An 18,182-nucleotide genomic window follows, 5' to 3' on the forward strand; every position below is an offset into this window, starting at 1 on the left:
GTGGAGGAATCAGTTTCCTTCCTTATTTCCTGAAGCCTCCTCTGGGCTCTTAGCCTCGCGGACGCCACTGAGCCCAGGGAGACTGATCGTTTGTCCCTCATAAAGAGCAGACTTGTGGACACAGAGGGGAAGGAGAGGGTGGGACGAATGGAGAGAGTAACATGGAAACGCGCACACCAGCTTGTGTAAAACAGACCACGGGGGAATGTGCTGTGTGACTCAGGGACCTCACACAAGGGCTCTGTGACAACCTAGAGGGGAGGGAGGTGGGAGGGAGGGCATGTGACACACACGGCGGATCCATGCTGATGTATGAATGAAACCAGCACCATATTGTAAAGTAACGATCCTCCAATTAAAAAAAAAAAGTGTCTCTGGGGATCTGAGTCCTGCGGGCAGCAGGGGCTGGCATCCTCTCTGAAGCATCTCCAGGGCCTGGTGACCCCATCCATGGTGAGGACCCCACAGGGACCTGATGACGGGCGGGCAGAAGAGGAAGCAGACCCCGACGCAAGGCTCGCAGAGGGAAGGCCACGTCCTGGATGCCCTCTACTGGAAGGGGCGTCTCAGGAACACACTGGGACTGTCATGGGGAGGACGCCAGGCTTTCAAGAAGAGGCTGTTCCCCTTCCTGCGGGGACACTGATGTGACAGCCGCGTGACAGGAAGCCCCAGCCCTGGAGAGGACACACCCTGTGGTCTGTCTGTCTGGAGGACACCCAGGCCTCCTCCATCCTCACAGCCTGGACTGCAGGGCGGAGACGCCATGGCCCCCGTGCTCCCCGTCCTGCTCTGCCTTGGTGAGATGGGAGGGGCAGGGGGAGTCCTGGTCTGGAGGGACCCCCCAGCCAGCCTGCTCCATCAGGGGACCCCAGGGCCCAGAGACTCCCGGGGTGGAGAGGCGCTGCTCAGAGCTGAGGGCACACCTCTCACAGGGCACTCTCTTCCAGGACTGAGTGTGGGCCTGAGGACCCAGGTGCAGGCCGGTGAGTCCCTCCCAGGGCCCAGCTCCCTCCTCTCGAGGGGACAAGGTCGCCCCCAGGCTGTGGGCAGGGGGAGGGCAGCTCGGGGCTCAAGGAGGGGGAGTCTGGGAGGTCTGGGCTGAGGGCTGGGACCGGAGGGATGCCTGGTGAGCCCGCCCTGATTTCCTTCCAGGGACCCTCCCCAAACCCACCATCTGGGCTGAGCCGGGCTCTGTGGTCCCCTGGGGGAGCACCGTGACCATCTGGTGTCAGGGGCCCCCAGGGGCCCAGGAGTTCCATCTGGATAAAGAGGGAAACCCCGTTTTCTGGGACAGACAGAAACCCCCGGGTCCCGGGGACAAGGCCAGGTTCTCCATCCAATACATGGGGCAGGACAACGCAGGGAGCTATGACTGCTACTACGGAACCCCCGCTGGCTGGTCAGAGCGCAGCGACCCCCTGGAGCTGGTGGTGACACGTGAGGGACACTCCGTGGCCTTGGGCTCTGCCCTCGGGAGGGGGTCTGCTCTCAGGGGGTGTCCCTCTCACAGCCCAGCCTTGGGCAGGGAGGGGGGAGCCCCACAGATCCAGCTGCCTCCTTCTCTCCTAGAACGCTACGTCAAACCCAGCCTCACAGCCCTGCCGAGCCCTGTGGTGACCTCAGGAGGGAGCGTGACCCTCCAGTGTGCCTCCTATCAGGGATTTAACAGATTTCTTCTGACCAAGGAAGGAGAAGACAAGTCCCCTCGGACCCTGGATGGACAGCGAACCCCCAACGGGTGGATCCAGGCCCTGTTCCCCGTGGGCCCCGTGACCCCCGGGCACAGGTGGACGTTCAGATGCTACGGCTCTAACAGGGACACCCCCTGGGTGTGGTCAGCCCCCAGCGACCCACTGGAGCTCCTGGTCCCAGGTGAGGAATCCCGTCCTGACCGCATACATTTGTGCAGACAAGACAAAGTACTGGGGTCTCTGCTCCCAGGGGAGCCCCTGTGAGAGGGTGGGGAGAGGAGCGTGGGGCTCACAGGACAGACACACAGACTGAGACACGGCCAGACCTGGGGCCAGGACTGGAGAAGGGGGTCCACGGGGAAGCGGTCCCTACAACCCAGCGCGTGTCTCTCCCCAGGGCTGTCTGGGAAGCCCTCCCTCCTGACCCCACAGGGCCCTGTCGTCACCTCTGGACAGAACGTGACCCTCCAGTGTCGCTCTGACGTCGGCTACACCAGATTCGCTCTGTCCAAGGAGCGGGGACAGGACCTCCCCCAGCGCCCTGCCCGGAGGCCCCAGGTGGGGCTCTCTCAGGCCGACTTCCCCCTGGGCCCCGTGGGCACCGTCCACAGGGGCCAGTACAGATGCTACGGTGGACACGGCCTCTCCTCCGAGTGGTCGGCCCCCAGCGAGCCCCTGGAGCTGCTGGTGGCAGGTGAGGAGCCAGCGGGTCAGTCGGGGACCAGACTCTGCACAGGCCCCACCGGGGAGCCCCAGGGGTGATGCTGGGACCAGGGGGAGGGGTCCCAGTGAGGGACAGAGACGGGGTGGTAGGAGGGGAGAGACTCGGAAAAACAGAGACAGCGCCGAGGGGCCAGAGAGGCCTGCGAAGTCTCGCTCAGAACCCGGCCGGGCGCCCACACCCCCTTCCTCTCTGCAGGATGGCTCAGAGACAGACCCTCCCTCTCGGTGCGGCCGGGCCCCTCGGTGGCCCCGGGGGAGAATGTGACCCTGCTGTGTCAGTCAGGAGACAGGACAGACACTTTCCTTCTGTCCAAGGAGGGGGCAGCCCATCGCCCCCTGCGTCTGCGCTCCCAGGACCAAGACGGGCGGTACCAGGCCGAGTTCTCCTTGAGCCCTGTGACCTCAGCCCACAGTGGTACCTACAGGTGCTACCGCTCACTCAGCACAGACCCCTACCTGCTGTCACAGCCCAGTGAGCCCCTGGCACTCGTGGTCTCAGGTGAGGCCCAGTCTGTCCGTCTCACTTAGTCTCACTTAGCAGCTTGGGGCTCTGCCCTGGGAGCGCCAGGCGGTAGTGGAGGAGGGAGCGCTGAGGGAGGGGCCCCCTGAGGGAGGGGCCTCGGAGCCCGCGACCCGCCCTTTCCTCCCGCACTGGGGACCCGGAGGGGCAGGTGGGCAGTGGGAGGGTCTCGGGGAGGCCACAGGGCCGTGCAGGGCAAAGGGTCAGCCCGCGCACCCCTTCCTGGGCTCATTCCCAGGACCCATGGGCCCAGACCCCACCCTCGGGCCCCAATCCAACCACTGGGGAGTCATGGGGCTATGTGCTCAGGGGGAACAGCCCGCCCCAGGGCAGTGTGGGAGCCGGAAGGTCTAATACCCGCTCAAGTCCTCAAGGACTCGCTGGGAGTGGAGCAGAGATGCTGAGGGGGCAACGGGAAACACAGGCTGCGGGGCTCTGAGCTGCCGAGTGAAGGGCCGGGCGTCGTGGCCCCCAGCCTGGGGGGAGCAGGGCTGCGGAGGGGGGAAACGGCCCAGCCCCCACCGCCTTGCTGACCCCCAGGAGGCTCCAGGCATCAGTTCTATCAGCTCCACCCCTCAGTGAAGTCAGGAACTGCAGAGAGGGGAGCAGGCTCTTGACGAGGTGGTGGCGGGTTCGGGGGCAGGCTGAATACGCCCTCAGTTCAAGCGCCTCTGGAGACTCTGATGTGGACTCTCTCACCCTCACCACACCCGCGTGCAGGCCTCAGTTTCTCCCACTGTAAAAGGAGAGACCTGTGGCCCAGATCTTAGGTTTCCTCAGTTCTGAGTTGGGTGTGACCCCCCCATAGGGCGAGGAACACAGGGAGCTCCCGAGGAAGTGACTGTGGGGGCCTGTCCCCTCCACTGCAGCATGTGGGGAGGGAGGGGAGGACCCAGAGGCCCCTCCACACCGTCGGCCCCTCCCCCAGCCCCCACTGAGGTGGGGGAGGAGAGGGGACAAGGGAGGACCCTCAGTTCCAGCTGAGACCCTTGGACAGCCCCCTGCAGGTGAGGGGCCCCCAGAGCAGGAAGCTGGTGTCCTCCTGGGGGCCAGCTCAGGAGGAGCTCAGGGCACCCACGGCCCTAGTTCCAGTCTCAGCTCTGCCCACTACAGGCTGGGTCACCAGGGCCCGTGATCTCCCTCTCTGGGCCTCAGTCTCGTCGTCTGCAAATGGGTGGGATGGGCTGGAGATAGACGCACAGACCCCAGCACGAGTCCTCACACAGCAGGTGCTCAGTTAAACGGCACCCCTGGCTCACTCAGGTGTCTCTGGTGCCCCAGGCCTCACGTGGTACTTTAGTGTCCTCATCGGGGTCTCGGTGACCTTTGTCCTCCTGCTCCTCGTCCTCCTCTTCCTCTTCCTCCGATACCGGGGTCAGGACAGACGCAGGAAGTCGGGTGAGTAGGGAACGGGGTGACTCGGAGCCCTGGAGGCCTTAGGGCATCAGACAGAGGGAAACCAAGGACATGGGAACAGTCAACTTAAAAAAGGTTTTCCCACCATATGGAGGTTCCTTAAAAAGTAAAGGCAGAATTATCATATGGTCCAGCAAATCCACCGCTGGCTATATGTTTCAATAAACTGAAAACTAATTTGAAAAGATACAAACATTCCAGTATTCATATAGGCAATTTACAATAGCCAAGATATGTCAGCAACCCAACTGTCCAGCAAGAAACGAATAGAGAAAATGTGGTGTGTGCGTGTGTGTGTGTGTGTGTGTGTATACCCACATATACATACAATGGAATATTATTCAGCCATAAAAAAGAAGGAAACTCTGCCATTGGCAACAGCATACATGGACCTAGAGAGTATTACGCTTACTGAAATAACTCAGAGGAAGATAAACGCTTCATGATAGCATTGGTACATACTGAATCTGGAAAATAATACAAAAGAATGTATATGAAAAACAGAAACAGAGTCCTTGATATAGAAAAATAGCCAATGATTACCGGGGGGTCGGGCAGATGAGGGGTGTGGACTAGAGACACAGACTACTGTGTATGAAATAAACAAAAAGGATATACTGGATAGCACAGGGAATGTAGCAATTATTTCGTAATAACTTTAAATGGAGTATAAGCTATAAAAACATTGAATCATATGTTGTATGCCTGAAACTAATATATTACAAATCAATGATATTTCATTTAAAATTTTTCCAGAATCTCAAATCTGGAAATCTAGTGGAAAAAAACACCCACTGTCAGCCCACGTGCACTCATTTAAGCCATTCCCCTCCTTCTCAATGTCACGAACTGACACGCACCACGAGCCCAGGCTGCCTTCTCTCCTCCTGAATCCCACGTGGAGGGCGGGGGCACCACGTCCCCGGGGCCGAGCCTCTGTCCCGGGACCCAGCCCAGGCTGAGGCTGATTTCCAACCTCCCACAGGGGCGGCAGACCCAGGGCCCGAGGACAGGGGCCCGCAGAGCAGGTAACTCCCGCCCCAACACCCCCAGAGCCCCGCCCACAGCACCCCACCTTCTCCCCCTGACACAGTGTCTCCTCTTCAGCTCCAGCCCAGCCACAGACATCCAGGACCAGGCCATCTGTGAGCAGGAGAGGCGGCAGCCCGTGCCGGGGCACAGAGACTTCTGGAGGCAGTGGGGGGTGACGCTCAGAAGGGTGGTGGACCGGGGCTGGGGACTGAAACCCCACACAGCACTCCCCCGGGTGCAGGGTGGTGGGGGGGCACAGAGACCTCTGGAGGCCATGGGGGGGGGTGTTCAGAAGGGTGGGGGACCACACAGCACCCCCGGGGAGGCAGGGCGGGGGCTCCAGCCCTGAGGCTCTCAGAACCCTGCCCAGCAGTGCCCCCTGCTCTGCTGCAGATGCTGCCGTGAGCGACGCACACTCTGAGGTGGGGCTGCAGTTGGACCATCGGGTGAGATCCTTGCTCCCATTTGACCACCACAGACCTCCTGTTGCCAAACTCAGCCCAGCGCACACGCTGCTGTGCTCACACCCCAGCTCCAGCCACGCCCACCCCACCCCTCCTTCCGGGCTCCCTGGGTCCTGCTGTGGCCCCACCCTCCCCTTGCCCTGTGACCTCACAGCCCCTCCTTCGGGGCACCTTGTCCTCTGGCTGGCCTTCTGGTGTGAGCATGCAGCCCCAGGTCTCATGAGGACATGTACATCAGTGGGTGGCCCTCACGCCCCAGGCCCCCCTCCTTCATCCCCCAGCAAAGGGCGCGGGAGAGCAGGCGCCACCCCCCAGGCCCTGCAGGTACGGCGGGCGCTCAGCTCGTGGTGAGAGGGGCCCCACGCCAACAAGCTGGTGGAGTCCCAGAATGCAAGGTGCTGACGAGGAAAGTAAATCAAGAGACGGGACTGGGCGCACGGAGCAGGCACACTCGGTAGGAAGGTCCTGAGGCAGAAGGGACACATTTTAGCAGGAAGACGGCCGTGTGCCGGGCCAGATGAGCAAGAGGTCCGGGCTCAGACAGAAACCAGGGCCGCACAAAGCACCTAGAGGCTCCCGGGCGTCAGGAGGCCCCTGGAGTTTCCATCAGGAGAGAGCTGACCTGACCCGAGGGCAGCGGACCCAGGAGGCGCCTGTCGTGCCTCACTGCCTCCCTCCAGCACAACAGGCAGGAGGCAGGCCCGGGCGCCCTGTGAGCCCCCGAGATCATGAAGGCGGGAGGCGCCCCCCTGTCCTCCCGGTTGGGGGGATTCCGGGAAGGATGGACAAACACACAGCAGATGGGTCCCTCCTCTCCGGGCCCCCAGGCGCCCCATCTCACACACCTTCCCCCCCGCAGGCTGCCACATCTGAAGCCCCCCAGGACGTGACCTACGCCCAGCTGAACCACTCGACCGTCAGAAAGGGGACGGCTGCACCCCCGGCACCCCCGTCAGGGGAGCCCCCAGCAGAGCCCAGTGAGTATGCTGCTCTCGCTGTTCACTAGCCCAGGAAGGACCCGACCCCAGGCTCCCGGGACCAGATATCAGACCCCAGGAGGCACGTGAGCTGCCAGCAGTGGACACCACCTAACCACCAGCAGCAGTACCTGGGCTCCTAACAGACCACCAGGAGCCCCTGGGACCCTTTCGAGTCAACTGGTTCTACCCTCAGAAACAGCATCTTGGACCCCCGGTGGCCCAGCAGTTAAGAGTCTGCCAGCCAATGCACGGGACATGGGTCTGATCCACTTGCTGCTGGACAGCTGAGCCTGGGGCGCTGCAGCTGCCGAAGCCCTGGTGCCCAGAGCCGGTGTTCCTCGAGAGGAGCCAGTGCGTGAGCAGGCCGTGCACAGCCAGGCACCACCCTCCACTCGCTGCAACCAGAGAGAGCCCACGCGCAGCAGGGAAGACCTAGCACAGCCACAAATAAACAGATTACTAAAAAACTGAACGGCATGTTTCAGTTTCCTTAAAAAAGATAATTAATATCCTCATATTTTATAAAGAAGGCAACAGACTCTCAATTATCAGTGATTTTGAAAAAGATCAGCACATGACTCCAAACGAAGGGAGGAACAGGGAAACAACAATGACAAGGGTAGCGACCACTGAGGACAAACAAGGAGAGGAAAATCAGAAAAGCCAGAAAGCTTCGTCCCTGAGAGCGTGGATCACACTCACACATGCTAGGCACAAGGACCAAGTCAGAAAGAGAGAAGGTGTTGCTTTACCACCATCAGGACACGACAGCAGGTCCTTCAGACTTTAGAAAGATAAAACTTCATCGAAGGACAGTTTTATGCTATTATAGTAGAAAATGTAGATGACACAGACCAAAAACCTCAAAAATAAAATTTATCAAAATTATGGACATAAGGATAAACAGAAAATCTGAATTGTCCTATATGTTAAAGTGAACTCTAAATCCAGAGAGTTTCACAGGTGAATGCATCTGAACACGTGGGCACTCATGAAACACACACACTTGTACACACACCTACCAAGCTTACACCAGCTTACGCAGAGAGGGGAGAAGGAAGGAAGGGCACACTCCACAAAACATTTCACTGTGCCAGAAAAACCTGAGACCAAACGGTGACATGGAAACTACAAAATGGGAAAATCTCAGGAAGCTCTTTTTTCCTGGTTTCTGTTTTCCTAAACAAATATTTACAAAGAGGATTCATCAGTAAATAAAATGGACCACATATCACGCACATGCACCTATTTTTTTCAAGAATGTGTGGTTAGTTTCATCCACAAAAATCAATCAATACAATTCAAATATTAAAAGAACAAATTTTAAAACATCATGATAACAGATGAAAAGTTTTGGATAGAATACACCACCAATTTATACTGAAAAAGTCCTAAGTAGAAGGGAATTTCCTATCATTTATCAAAGCATCTTCTAAAACCTGCATTAGAAATCTAGTTTTTATGTTTGTTTATTTATTCATTGTTGCTGTGTGGGCTTTTCTCCAGTTGCAGCCATTTGATCTCTGGTTTCTCTGCCTTTTCTAAAACCAGCTTGAACATCTGGAAGTTCACGGTTCATGTACTTTGAAGCCTGGCTTGGAGAATTTGGAGCACTACTTTACTAGCGTGTGAGATGAGTGCAATTGTGCGGTAGTTTGAGCACTCTTTGGCATGGCCTTTCTTTGGGATTGGAATGAAAACTCACCTTTTCCAGTCCTGTGGCCACTGCTGAGTTTTCCAACTTTGCTGGCGTATCGAGTGCAGCACTTTCACAGCATCATCTTTCAGGATTTGAAATAGCTCAACTGGAATTCCATCACCTCTACTAGCTTTGTTCATAGTGATGCTTCCTAAGGCCCACTTGACTTCACATTCCAGGATGTCTGGCTCTAGGTCAGTGATCACACCATCGTGATTATCTGGGTCATGAAGATCTCTTTTGTACAGTTCTTCTGTGTATTCTTGCCACCTCTTAATATCTTCTGCTTCTGTTAGGTCCATACCATTTCTGTCCTTTATTCTGCCCATCTTTGCCTGAAATGTTCCCTTGGTATCTCTAATTTTCTTGAAGGGATCTCTAGTCTTCCCCATTCTGTTCTTTTCCTCTATTTCTTTGCAATGGTTGCTGAGGAAGGCTTTCTTATCTCTTCTTGCTATTCTTGGAACTTTGCATTCAGATGGGAATATCTTTCCTTTTCTCCTTTGCTTTTCGCTTCTCTTCTTTCCACAGCTATTTGTAAGGCCTCCTCAGACAGCCATTTTTTGCATTTCTTTTCCATGGGGATGGTCTTCATCCCTGCTCCTGTACAAAGTCACGAACCTCCGTCCGGAGTTCATCAGGCACTCTATCAGATCTAGTCCCTTAAATCTATTTCTCACTTCCACTGTATAATCATAAGGGATTTGATTTAGGTCATACCTGAATGGTCTAGAGGTTTTCCCTACTTTCTTCAATTTAAGTCTGAATTTGGCAATAAGGAGTTCGTGATTTGAGCCACAGTCAGCTCCTGATCTTGTTTTTGCTGACTGTATAGAGCTTCTCCATCTTTGGCTGTCAAGAATATAATCCATCTGATTTCGGTGTTGACCATCTGGTGATGTCCATGTGTAGAGTCTTCTCTTGTGTTGTTGGAAGACGGTGTTTGCTATGACCAGTGCGTTCTCTTGGCAAAACTCTATTAGCCTTTGCCCTGCTTCATTCCATACTCCAAGCCAAATTTGCCTGTTACTCCAGGAGTTTCTTGACTTCCTACATTTGCATTCCAGTCCCGTGTAATGAAAAGGACATATTTTGGGGGGTCTTAGTTCTAAAAGGTCTTGTAGGTCTTCATAGAATCCTTCAGCTTCTTCAGCGTTACTGGTTGGGACATAGATTTGGATTACTGTGATACTGAATGGTTTGCCATGGAAACGAACAGAGATCATTCTGTCATTTTTGAGATTGCACCCAAGTACTGCATTTCGGACTCTGTTGTTGACCATGATGGCTACTTCATTTCTTCTGAGGGATTCCTGCCCACAGTAGTAGATATTATGGTCATCTGAGTTAAATTCACCCATTCCAGTCCATCTTAGTTCACTGATTCCTAGAATGTCGACCATCACTCTTGCCATCTCCTGTATGACCACTTCCAATTTGCCTTGATTCATGGACCTGACATTCCAGGTTCCTATTGAATATTGCTCTTTACAGCATCAATTTTGTCAATTATACCTCCGTAAACCTGAAAAGGTTTTCTTTCATTTAATTACACCAGGCACGTTTGCAGTTATTCCATTTCTCATTTTAGGCACTTAAAATACATATTTACATTTTTATTTCTGAACATGTATGCATCCTCCACCTCCTTTAGAAAAGACAAAGTTCTGACGGTGCTTCACCTGACCTCTGGGTACTCATATACACGTGTGTGGGTTGTGCACGGCTCTCTCCATGCACACGTGTGGGTGTGTTTGTGCATCAAGCCTGTATCTGTGTACTTTTCCAAAGCTCATGTTCAGCCATGCGTTCCTCTCTGTTGCGTCTCACTGTCTCTCTGCCATCTCTTAGTATTCCTTTCTGTGTGAAAACCGTCAATATCCAAGAACTTGCACCTCTGGAAATTCCTTCTTTCACGTTCATTCTCTTTTTATCAAGTTGCTTGAGAACACTTCCTCTTTGGAATCCAGCGTGTGACTCAAGTACTAGGAGAGGAAAACGCTTGTCAAGGTTAAGGGCCCTATGCCCCCAGAGCCCAGCCCCTCTCTCAGGACCTGGCGGGTTGAGGCTGAGGCACGGCCCACACCGGGAGGCAGTGCCGCACCTCCTGGAAGCTGGGGATGTGCTCTGCATGAAGCTCTCACTTCTGCCCCTTGCAAGTACTGCGACTCAGGGGGAACTCTTCCTGGTTGATTCCCTGACTGCGTGGCTCCAGTACCCTTTAGCGCCCCCTTTTGGTAGGCTGGTCATTCTCTTGGTAATCTGCGTTTTCCACTGGAAGTAGTTTCAGGACATTTTTAGGGCCTCAGTCCGGTCCGCCTTGATTTTTTTTTTAGTTGAAAATTATTTAAAATAGAATTAACTGTTTCAAATTGTATAATTCAGTTCGAAATACTTTTTAAATTTAACCTTCAGTTTCTCAGTTTACTATGAAAGGTCAAAATATGGTTGTTACTTTTTTTACCATGTATTTAATTAACCTATTTGTTGACCTCGCTGCGGCACACGGGCTCTCCGTTGCAGGGTGTGGGGTCTTTAGCCCAAGTGTGCCGTGTCTGGACCCCTGGCCGGTGATCCCGCCCGGGCCCCTAGGTAAGGAGGGCCGAGTCTCAGTCAGGGGCCCAGCGGGGCGGCCCTCGGGTGTCACGTGCGCATACATGAGTCCCAGCCCTTCGCAGGTCGGTTATCCTCAGTAAAGGAGGCTCCGTTATTTGCTTCCTCAGCCGTTGCCCTCTGTTGTGAGCATCTTCCGTCTGTCGTGAGCGTCTTCCCGTCTGACACCTACGACAGATAGCACACTGGCCCTCAGCACAGGCCCGCCTCTCCTGAATCTCCGTCTGCTCTCTGTGCCGCACTCTGGACCATTTCCTCAGTGCCATACTTCGACTTCACACATGGCCGCTCAGCTGTCTTCTTGGCTGCATGACTTTTTAACGTGTTGAATCTACTGTATTGTTCACGTTGAAAATTTTCACCTCTTTTCAGTGACCACCTGTTCTTCTACAAAATAATCCACATGCTTGCCTCCCTTTATTTTTCTGTGACCATGGTTCTCTCTGTGTGTCCACATGGGTGGAAACCTTCCTCTGACCTCGAGATGATCCCCACCACCGGAGCCACATGGCCTACCTCTCCTGCTGTGCTGTGGTTCCCCTCCATTTGGGGAACATTCTTTCTGCCCTTGTCTGTGGCTACGTGTTTCAGAAACACTCTCCAAGCACGTCTCAGCATTAGGAGCAGAGGAGGCTCTGGGAGGGCACCACATTCACCCTCTTCGTTCAGTCTCAGTCTGCAGCCCTTCACGTCCACCCTCTCCTGCAGTCACCTCATCTGGAAATTGACCACGATGACGGCAGCAAGAGCCCGCAGCCCCACTGAGGGATGGGGTCAGGACAACAGGAGAGCAGGAACCTCAAGCGCAGAGAAAAAGGGCACCACCACCCCAGGTTACATGAGCAGCTGGCACACGTTTACAAGAGTATCTGTTCTCCAACAGAGTGAGAGCCCTGACCCCAATCAATACCCCCTAAAGCTTGCAGGTGATGACAAGACCAGGGGGAGACTGTGCCCAAGGACCCTGGGGCCTCGAGGAGGCAGGAAGCACCCAGGGGCTTGTTCCCAGGAAGGCAGGCTGGACGGTGATGCAATAAAGAGAGACACCCCTCAAGGGGGCTGTGAAAGGGAAACCACACTCCGGGGCAGGAGAGGAGTCATTTTCCTTCCTTATTCCGTGACTGTCTCCTCTGGGCTCTCGGCACATGGACTCCACTGAGCCCAGGGAGACGCTGACCGAGTGTCCCTCATAAAGAGCAGACTTGTGGACACAGAGGGGAGGGAGAGGGTGGGATGAGTGGAGAGAGTAGCATGGAAATGCGCACACCAGCTTGTGTAAAACAGACCACGGGGGAATGTGCTGTGTGACTCAGGGACCTCACACAAGGGCTCTGTGACAACCTAGAGGGGAGGGAGGTGGGAGGGAGGGCATGTGACACACACGGCGGATCCATGCTGATGTATGAATGAAACCAGCACCATATTGTAAAGTAACGAGCCTCCAATTTAAAAAAAAAAAAAAAAAAATGTGTCTCTGGGGATCTGAGCCCTGCGGGCAGCAGGGGCTGGCATCCTCCCCGAAGCATCTCCAGGGCCTGGTGACCCCATCCATGGGGAGGACCCCACAGGGACCTGATGACGGGTGGGCAGAAGAGGAAGCAGACCCCGACGCGAGGCTCGCAGAGGGAAGGCCACGTCGTGGATGACCTCTACTGGAAGGGGCGTCTCAGGAACACACTGGGACTGTCATGAGGACGACGCCAGGCTTTCAAGAAGAGGCTGTTCCCCTTCCTGCGGGGACACTGATGTGACAGCCACGTAACAGGAAGCCCCAGCCCCGGAGAGGACACACCCTGTGGTCTGTCTGTCCGTAGGACACCCAGGTCTCCTCCATCGTCACAGCCTGGACCGCAGGGAGGAGACGCCATGGCTCCCACGCTCCCCGTCCTGCTCTGCCTTGGTGAGATGGGAGGGGCAGGGGGAGCCCTGGTCTGGAAAGACCTCCCAGTCAGCCTACTCCGTCAGGGGACCCCAAGACCCAGGAGGCTCCCGGGGCAGAGAGGCAATGCTTAGGGTTGAGGGCAGAACTCTCACAGGTCGCTCTCTTCCAGGGCTGAGTGTGGGCCTGAGGACCCCGGTGCAGGCCGGTGAGTCTGTCCCAGGGCCCAGCTCCCTCTTCTCAAGGGGACAAGGGTCACTCCCAGGCCATGGGGAGGGGAAGGGCAGCTCGGGGTTCATGCACGTACAGGGACTCTGGGAGGTCTGGGCTGACGGTCGGGACCTGGAGGGACGCCTGGTGAGCCTACAACTGATTTCTTTCCAGGGACCCTCCCCAAACCCACCATCTGGGCTGAGCCGGGCTCTGTAGTCCCCTGGGGGAGCCCCGTGACCATCTGGTGTCAGGGGCCCCCAGGGGCCCAGGAGTTCCATCTGGATAAAGAGGGAAACCCTGTTTTCTGGGACAGACAGAAACCCCCGGGACCCGGGGACAAGGCCAGGTTCTCCATCCAATACATGGGGCAGGACCACGCAGGGAGCTATGACTGCTACTACAGAACCCCTGCTGGCTGGTCAGAGCGCAGCGACCCCCTGCAGCTGGTGGTGACACGTGAGGGACCCTCGGGGGCCTTGGGCTCTGCCCTCGGGAGGGGGTCTGCTCTCAGGGGGTGTCCCTCTCACAGCCCAGCCCTGGGGAGGGAGGGGGGAGCCCCACAGATCCAGCTGCCTCCTTCTCTCCTAGAACGCTACGTCAAACCCAGCCTCTCAGCCCTGCCGAGCCCTGTGGTGACCTCAGGAGGGAACATGACCCTCCAGTGTGCCTCCTATCAGGGATTGAACAGATTTCTTCTGACCAAGGAAGGAGAAGACAAGTCCCCTCAGACCCTGGATGGACAGCGAACCCCCAACGGGCGGATCCAGGCCCTGTTCCCCGTGGGCCCCGTGACCCCCGGGCACAGGTGGACGTTCAGATGCTACGGCTCTAACAGGGACACCCCCCGGGTGTGGTCGGCCCCCAGCGACCCCCTGGAGCTCCTGGTCCCAGGTGAGGAGTCCCGTCCTGACTGAATACATTTGTGCAGACAAGACAACGTACTGGGGTCTCTGCTCCCAGGGGAGCCCCTGTGAGAGGGTGGGGAGAGGAGCGTGGGGCTCACAGGACAGACACACAGACTGAGACATGGCCAGACCAGGGCCGGGCCGGGAGAGGGGGGTCCACAGGGGAATCAGTCCCAACAACCCAGCGTGTGTCTCTCCCCAGGGCTGTCTGGGAAGCCCTCCCTCCTGACCGCACAGGGCCCTGTCGTCACCTCTGGACAGAACGTGACCCTCCAGTGTCACTCTGACATCAGCTATGCCAGATTCGCTCTGTCCAAGGAGGGTGGACAGGACCTCCCCCAGCGCCCTGCCCGGAGGCCTCAGGGGGAGCTCTCTCAGGCCGACTTCCCCCTGGGCCCCGTGGGCACCATCCATGGGGGCCGGTACAGATGCTATGGTGGACACGGCCTCTCCTCCGAGTGGTCGGCCCCCAGCGACCCCCTGGAGCTGCTGGTGGTAGGAGAGGAGCCAGCGAGTCAGTAGGGGACCTGACTCTGCACAGGCCCCACCGGGGAGCCCCAGGGGTGATGTTGGGACCAGGGGGAGGGGTCCCAGGGAGGGGACAGAGAGACAGGGTCGGAGAGAGGAGAGACTCTGAGAAACAGAGACAGCGCTGAGGGCCAGGGAGGCCCTTGGAGTCTCACTCAAAGCAGGCCCGACGCCCGCACCCCCTTCCTCTCTGCAGGACGGCTCAGAGACAGACCCTCCCTCTCGGTGCGGCCGGGCCCCTCAGTGGCCCCGGGGCAGAATGTGACTCTGCTGTGTCAGTCAGGAGAGAGGACGGACACTTTCCTTCTGTCCAAGAAGCGGGCAGCCCATAGTCCTCTGCGTCTGCGCTCCCAGGACCAAGACGGGCGGTACCAGGCCGAGTTCTCCTTGAGCCCTGTGACCTCAGCCCACGGGGGCACCTACAGGTGCTACCGCTCACTCAGCACAGACCCCTACCTGCTGTCACAGCCCAGTGAGCCCCTGGCGCTCGTGGTCTCAGGTGAGCCTCAGTCTGTCCCTCTCACTCAGCAGCTCGGGGCCTGCCCTGGGAGTGCCAGGTGGTGGAGGAGGAGGCACTGAGGGAGTGGCCCCCTGAGGGAGGGGACTCGGAGCCTACGCCCCACCCCTTCCTCCCACACTGGGGTCCCAGAGGGGCAGGTGAGCAGTGCAAGGGTCTCGGGGAGGCCACAGAGCACTGTAGGGCAGAGGGGGGTGAGGTGGGGACCCCAGGTCAGCCCAGCATACGCCTTCCTGGGCTCATTCCCAGGACCCAGTATCCCAGCCACAGATGCAGATTCGAACCTGGGGACTCTCGGGGCTCTGTGCTCAGGGGAGACAGCCCACCCCAGGGCGCTTTAACATTCTTTGGGAGGACAAGGCCCCTCAGATTGTCAAGGGGCGGCAGGGAGTCAGGCAGAAATGGCTCCAGAGCCACAGGCTGCAGGGGCCTGAGGTGCTGGATGGGGTTCAGTCTGTGGAGAAGCAGGTCCGCCCCCACCGCATCCTGCCCCCGGAGGCTGCAGGGATCACCTCCTCCCATGGGCAGAGTCCAGCTGGCAGACACAGAGGGCTGAGCGAGCGTCTACAGGGGGAGGTGGATCCGTGGGAGCCACGGTTGGGTCCCACCCCGGGACCCCACAGACCACTGATCAGGGGCGGGGTCCCACCCCAGGATTCTGCAAACACCACTCAGGGGCGGGCCCCACCCTGGGACCCCACAGACCACTGCTCACGGGGGGCCCACCCCGGGACCCCACAGACCACCGCTCAGGGGAGGGCCCCACCCCACCCTGTGCTGTTGGAGCTCCTTCAGCTCAGGGTCCTGATTGGAACGTCTGAGACAGTAAGATAGAGAGACCCCAGGAGTCTCCCGAGGAGGACACGGCCCACCCACAGCCTCCCTTCAGGACACTCGGGCCCGGCTGACACCCTCCCCCAGCACCGCTGTCAGACCCGCGAGTGTGAACGAGGACAGCGTCCCTGTCGGGTTGGGCTCAGGGCCGCATCTTCTCACGGGAGACGGGTGCCCTGGGCACACACAGAGGGTAACGGGGCCGGCGCTGACCTGTGCGCCCTCACCCCAGACTACACGGTGCAGAATCTCACCCGGATGGGCCTCGCGGCTTCGGTCCTGCTGCTCCTCGGGATCCTTCTCTGCCAGGCTCGGCACGACCACGGAGGAGCCCGAGACTCGGCCGGGAGCTGAGCACCGGGACCCCGCACTCCCCAGAGCGCAGGAGCCCGGGAGGGGAGCTTCTGGAGTGGGAGCTTCTGGATGAGCCTCTGACCCCGGGGGAGAGATGAGCCACAGGGTAGGAGGAGGCCCAGGCGTCCCCAGGGGACTTGGCCTCTGCTCATGGGGCCCCCTCCCTCCTGGGGAGGACGCCCCGGCTCCCGGCTGCTCTCACCCCTGGCCCGAGGCGCATCCCACATGGCAGGGGCGGGTCGTCACCCTGCACGCCCTCAGGCTCTGTCAACTCTCATGGAGAACGTGAGCCTCATTGTTCATGCTCGCCGTCTCTGCTGTGCACAATGACCTCCATCTCTTCTCAGAAACAGAACATCGTTTAAGTAACTGAATAAATGTGTGGAAGTGGGGCCCCGCTTGGAACAGTTGGATCCTAAACTCTTCCCTGAGCCCCCTCTGGACCCCTCACGCCCCTCCTCCTCGTCAGAGGACACCCGCTGTAGTTTCTCCAGAAACACTGTCAGTGTGAAGGGACACCCTGGCGTTTGAAGTGACCGTCAGGGCTACGCTGGTAAATGAGCTCAGGAATATATCATTTTGTAAAGAGCAACGATATGGGGTTTCCCTGGTGGTGAAGAGTCTGCCAGCCAATGCAGGAGACACGGGTTCAATCTGTGATCCTGGGGGACCCCATGTGCCGAGGAGCAACTGAGTCGGTGAGCCGCAGAGACTGAGGGCACGTCCTGGAGCCCGCCACAGAGAGTCCAGTGCTGCAGACGCCCAGACACAGCAGCGAGGGAGCAGCCCCGCTCACACAACCAGACACACCCCCGCAGCAACACAGCCCCGGCACAGACAAAATCAGCAGGCAATAAATGCTTAAAGAGCCCAGTGTGAACTGTGTGTCTCCTCTGGGGCAAACGCACTCCGTGGCCAACCTCAAGGTGCCTGGGTGAAGGCCGGTGGGAAGGAAGGAGCAGGTGGACTATCCTAGTCTGGTGTCGCCAGACTGGCGCAGCCTGCGAGTCTGGTGCAGCCAGCCTCCAACGATGGCCCCACGTGCCCAGATGTGTCTTCTCATTACAATCACATAGGATGGTCTCCACCTCAGTTTTATGCCCCAGGTTCCCTGAAATGAGATGCCCACCTCCTAGTCCATCTGTAAGAGAGGGAAAGAGAAAATGATGGAGGAGACAAGGCTGACTCAGAGGAATCCCAGCACATCACGGGCACGGGTACTCATCAGCCCAGTCAATCTGGAGAGTCGACAGCAACTCTCAGTAAAAGGGCAGAGACACAGCACTGGCCCACAGTTGTATAACCCAGAGGAAGATGCATGCACGGCCACACATGTACAAGCAGAATATGGACAAGTGGGTTGTTCACGTGGGAAAAGTCGAAATCACTTTCACCAAAATGAATGGTTTGGTGTATATGTATGCAACATAATTTTACACAAAAAATGCACAAAGCTGGATTGCTACAGGAACACAAGTCAGTTTTCAAGCATGATGGTGAATAAGTGAAACACGACTGTAGGAGTCCAGTCCATCACATCAAATTCAAAGGCAAAAACATGGGACTCAATACATAAAATAAGTAATGAGACGGGAGGAACAAGAGCTGCTACCAGGTTTCCCTGGTGGCTTGGCGGATAAGAATCCAGCCGCCAACACAGGGGACGCAGGTTCCATCCCTGCTGAGAGAAGATCCCGCGCCAGCCGCAAATGCTGAGCCTGCGGGCCCAGAGCCCTGCCCTGCGAAAAGACACATCACCAAAGCGAGGAGCCCAGGCTCCGCAGCAAAGAGAAAAGCTTCCTGAGCTCAGC

General features: G+C 57.3%; 2 protein-coding genes across 3 annotated transcripts; both read left to right on the forward strand.

The window, feature by feature from the left end:
- Positions 1-766: 766 nt before the first annotated feature.
- Positions 767-7,592, forward strand: LOC129630763 (leukocyte immunoglobulin-like receptor subfamily A member 6). Its single transcript, XM_055551251.1, has 13 exons — positions 767-800; positions 951-986; positions 1,156-1,440; positions 1,573-1,875; positions 2,092-2,388; positions 2,614-2,944; positions 4,093-4,166; positions 4,219-4,335; positions 5,339-5,381; positions 5,461-5,630; positions 5,779-6,043; positions 6,131-6,173; positions 6,367-7,592. The coding sequence occupies exons 1-13, from the start codon at positions 767-769 to the stop codon at positions 6,853-6,855; spliced, it is 2,487 nt and encodes an 828-aa protein (XP_055407226.1). The 3' UTR covers positions 6,856-7,592.
- A 5,415-nt stretch (positions 7,593-13,007) lies between these two features.
- On the forward strand, positions 13,008-16,625 carry LOC129631461 (leukocyte immunoglobulin-like receptor subfamily A member 6). 2 transcript variants are annotated; one of them, XM_055552493.1, is made up of 8 exons: positions 13,008-13,041; positions 13,193-13,228; positions 13,405-13,689; positions 13,822-14,124; positions 14,341-14,652; positions 14,863-15,165; positions 15,501-15,515; positions 16,250-16,625. In XM_055552493.1, exons 1-8 carry the CDS (start codon positions 13,008-13,010, stop codon positions 16,369-16,371), a joined length of 1,410 nt encoding a protein of 469 aa, XP_055408468.1. In that variant the 3' UTR covers positions 16,372-16,625. The 2 variants fall into 2 exon arrangements, with proteins under 2 accessions (XP_055408468.1, XP_055408467.1); XM_055552492.1 differs by lacking the exon at positions 15,501-15,515 and adding an exon at positions 15,970-15,984.
- The last annotated feature ends 1,557 nt before the right edge of the window (positions 16,626-18,182 follow it).

This window comes from Bubalus kerabau, chromosome 17 (genome assembly GCF_029407905.1).
Source record: "Bubalus kerabau isolate K-KA32 ecotype Philippines breed swamp buffalo chromosome 17, PCC_UOA_SB_1v2, whole genome shotgun sequence".
In the NCBI taxonomy this organism is placed as follows: domain Eukaryota; kingdom Metazoa; phylum Chordata; class Mammalia; order Artiodactyla; family Bovidae; genus Bubalus; species Bubalus kerabau.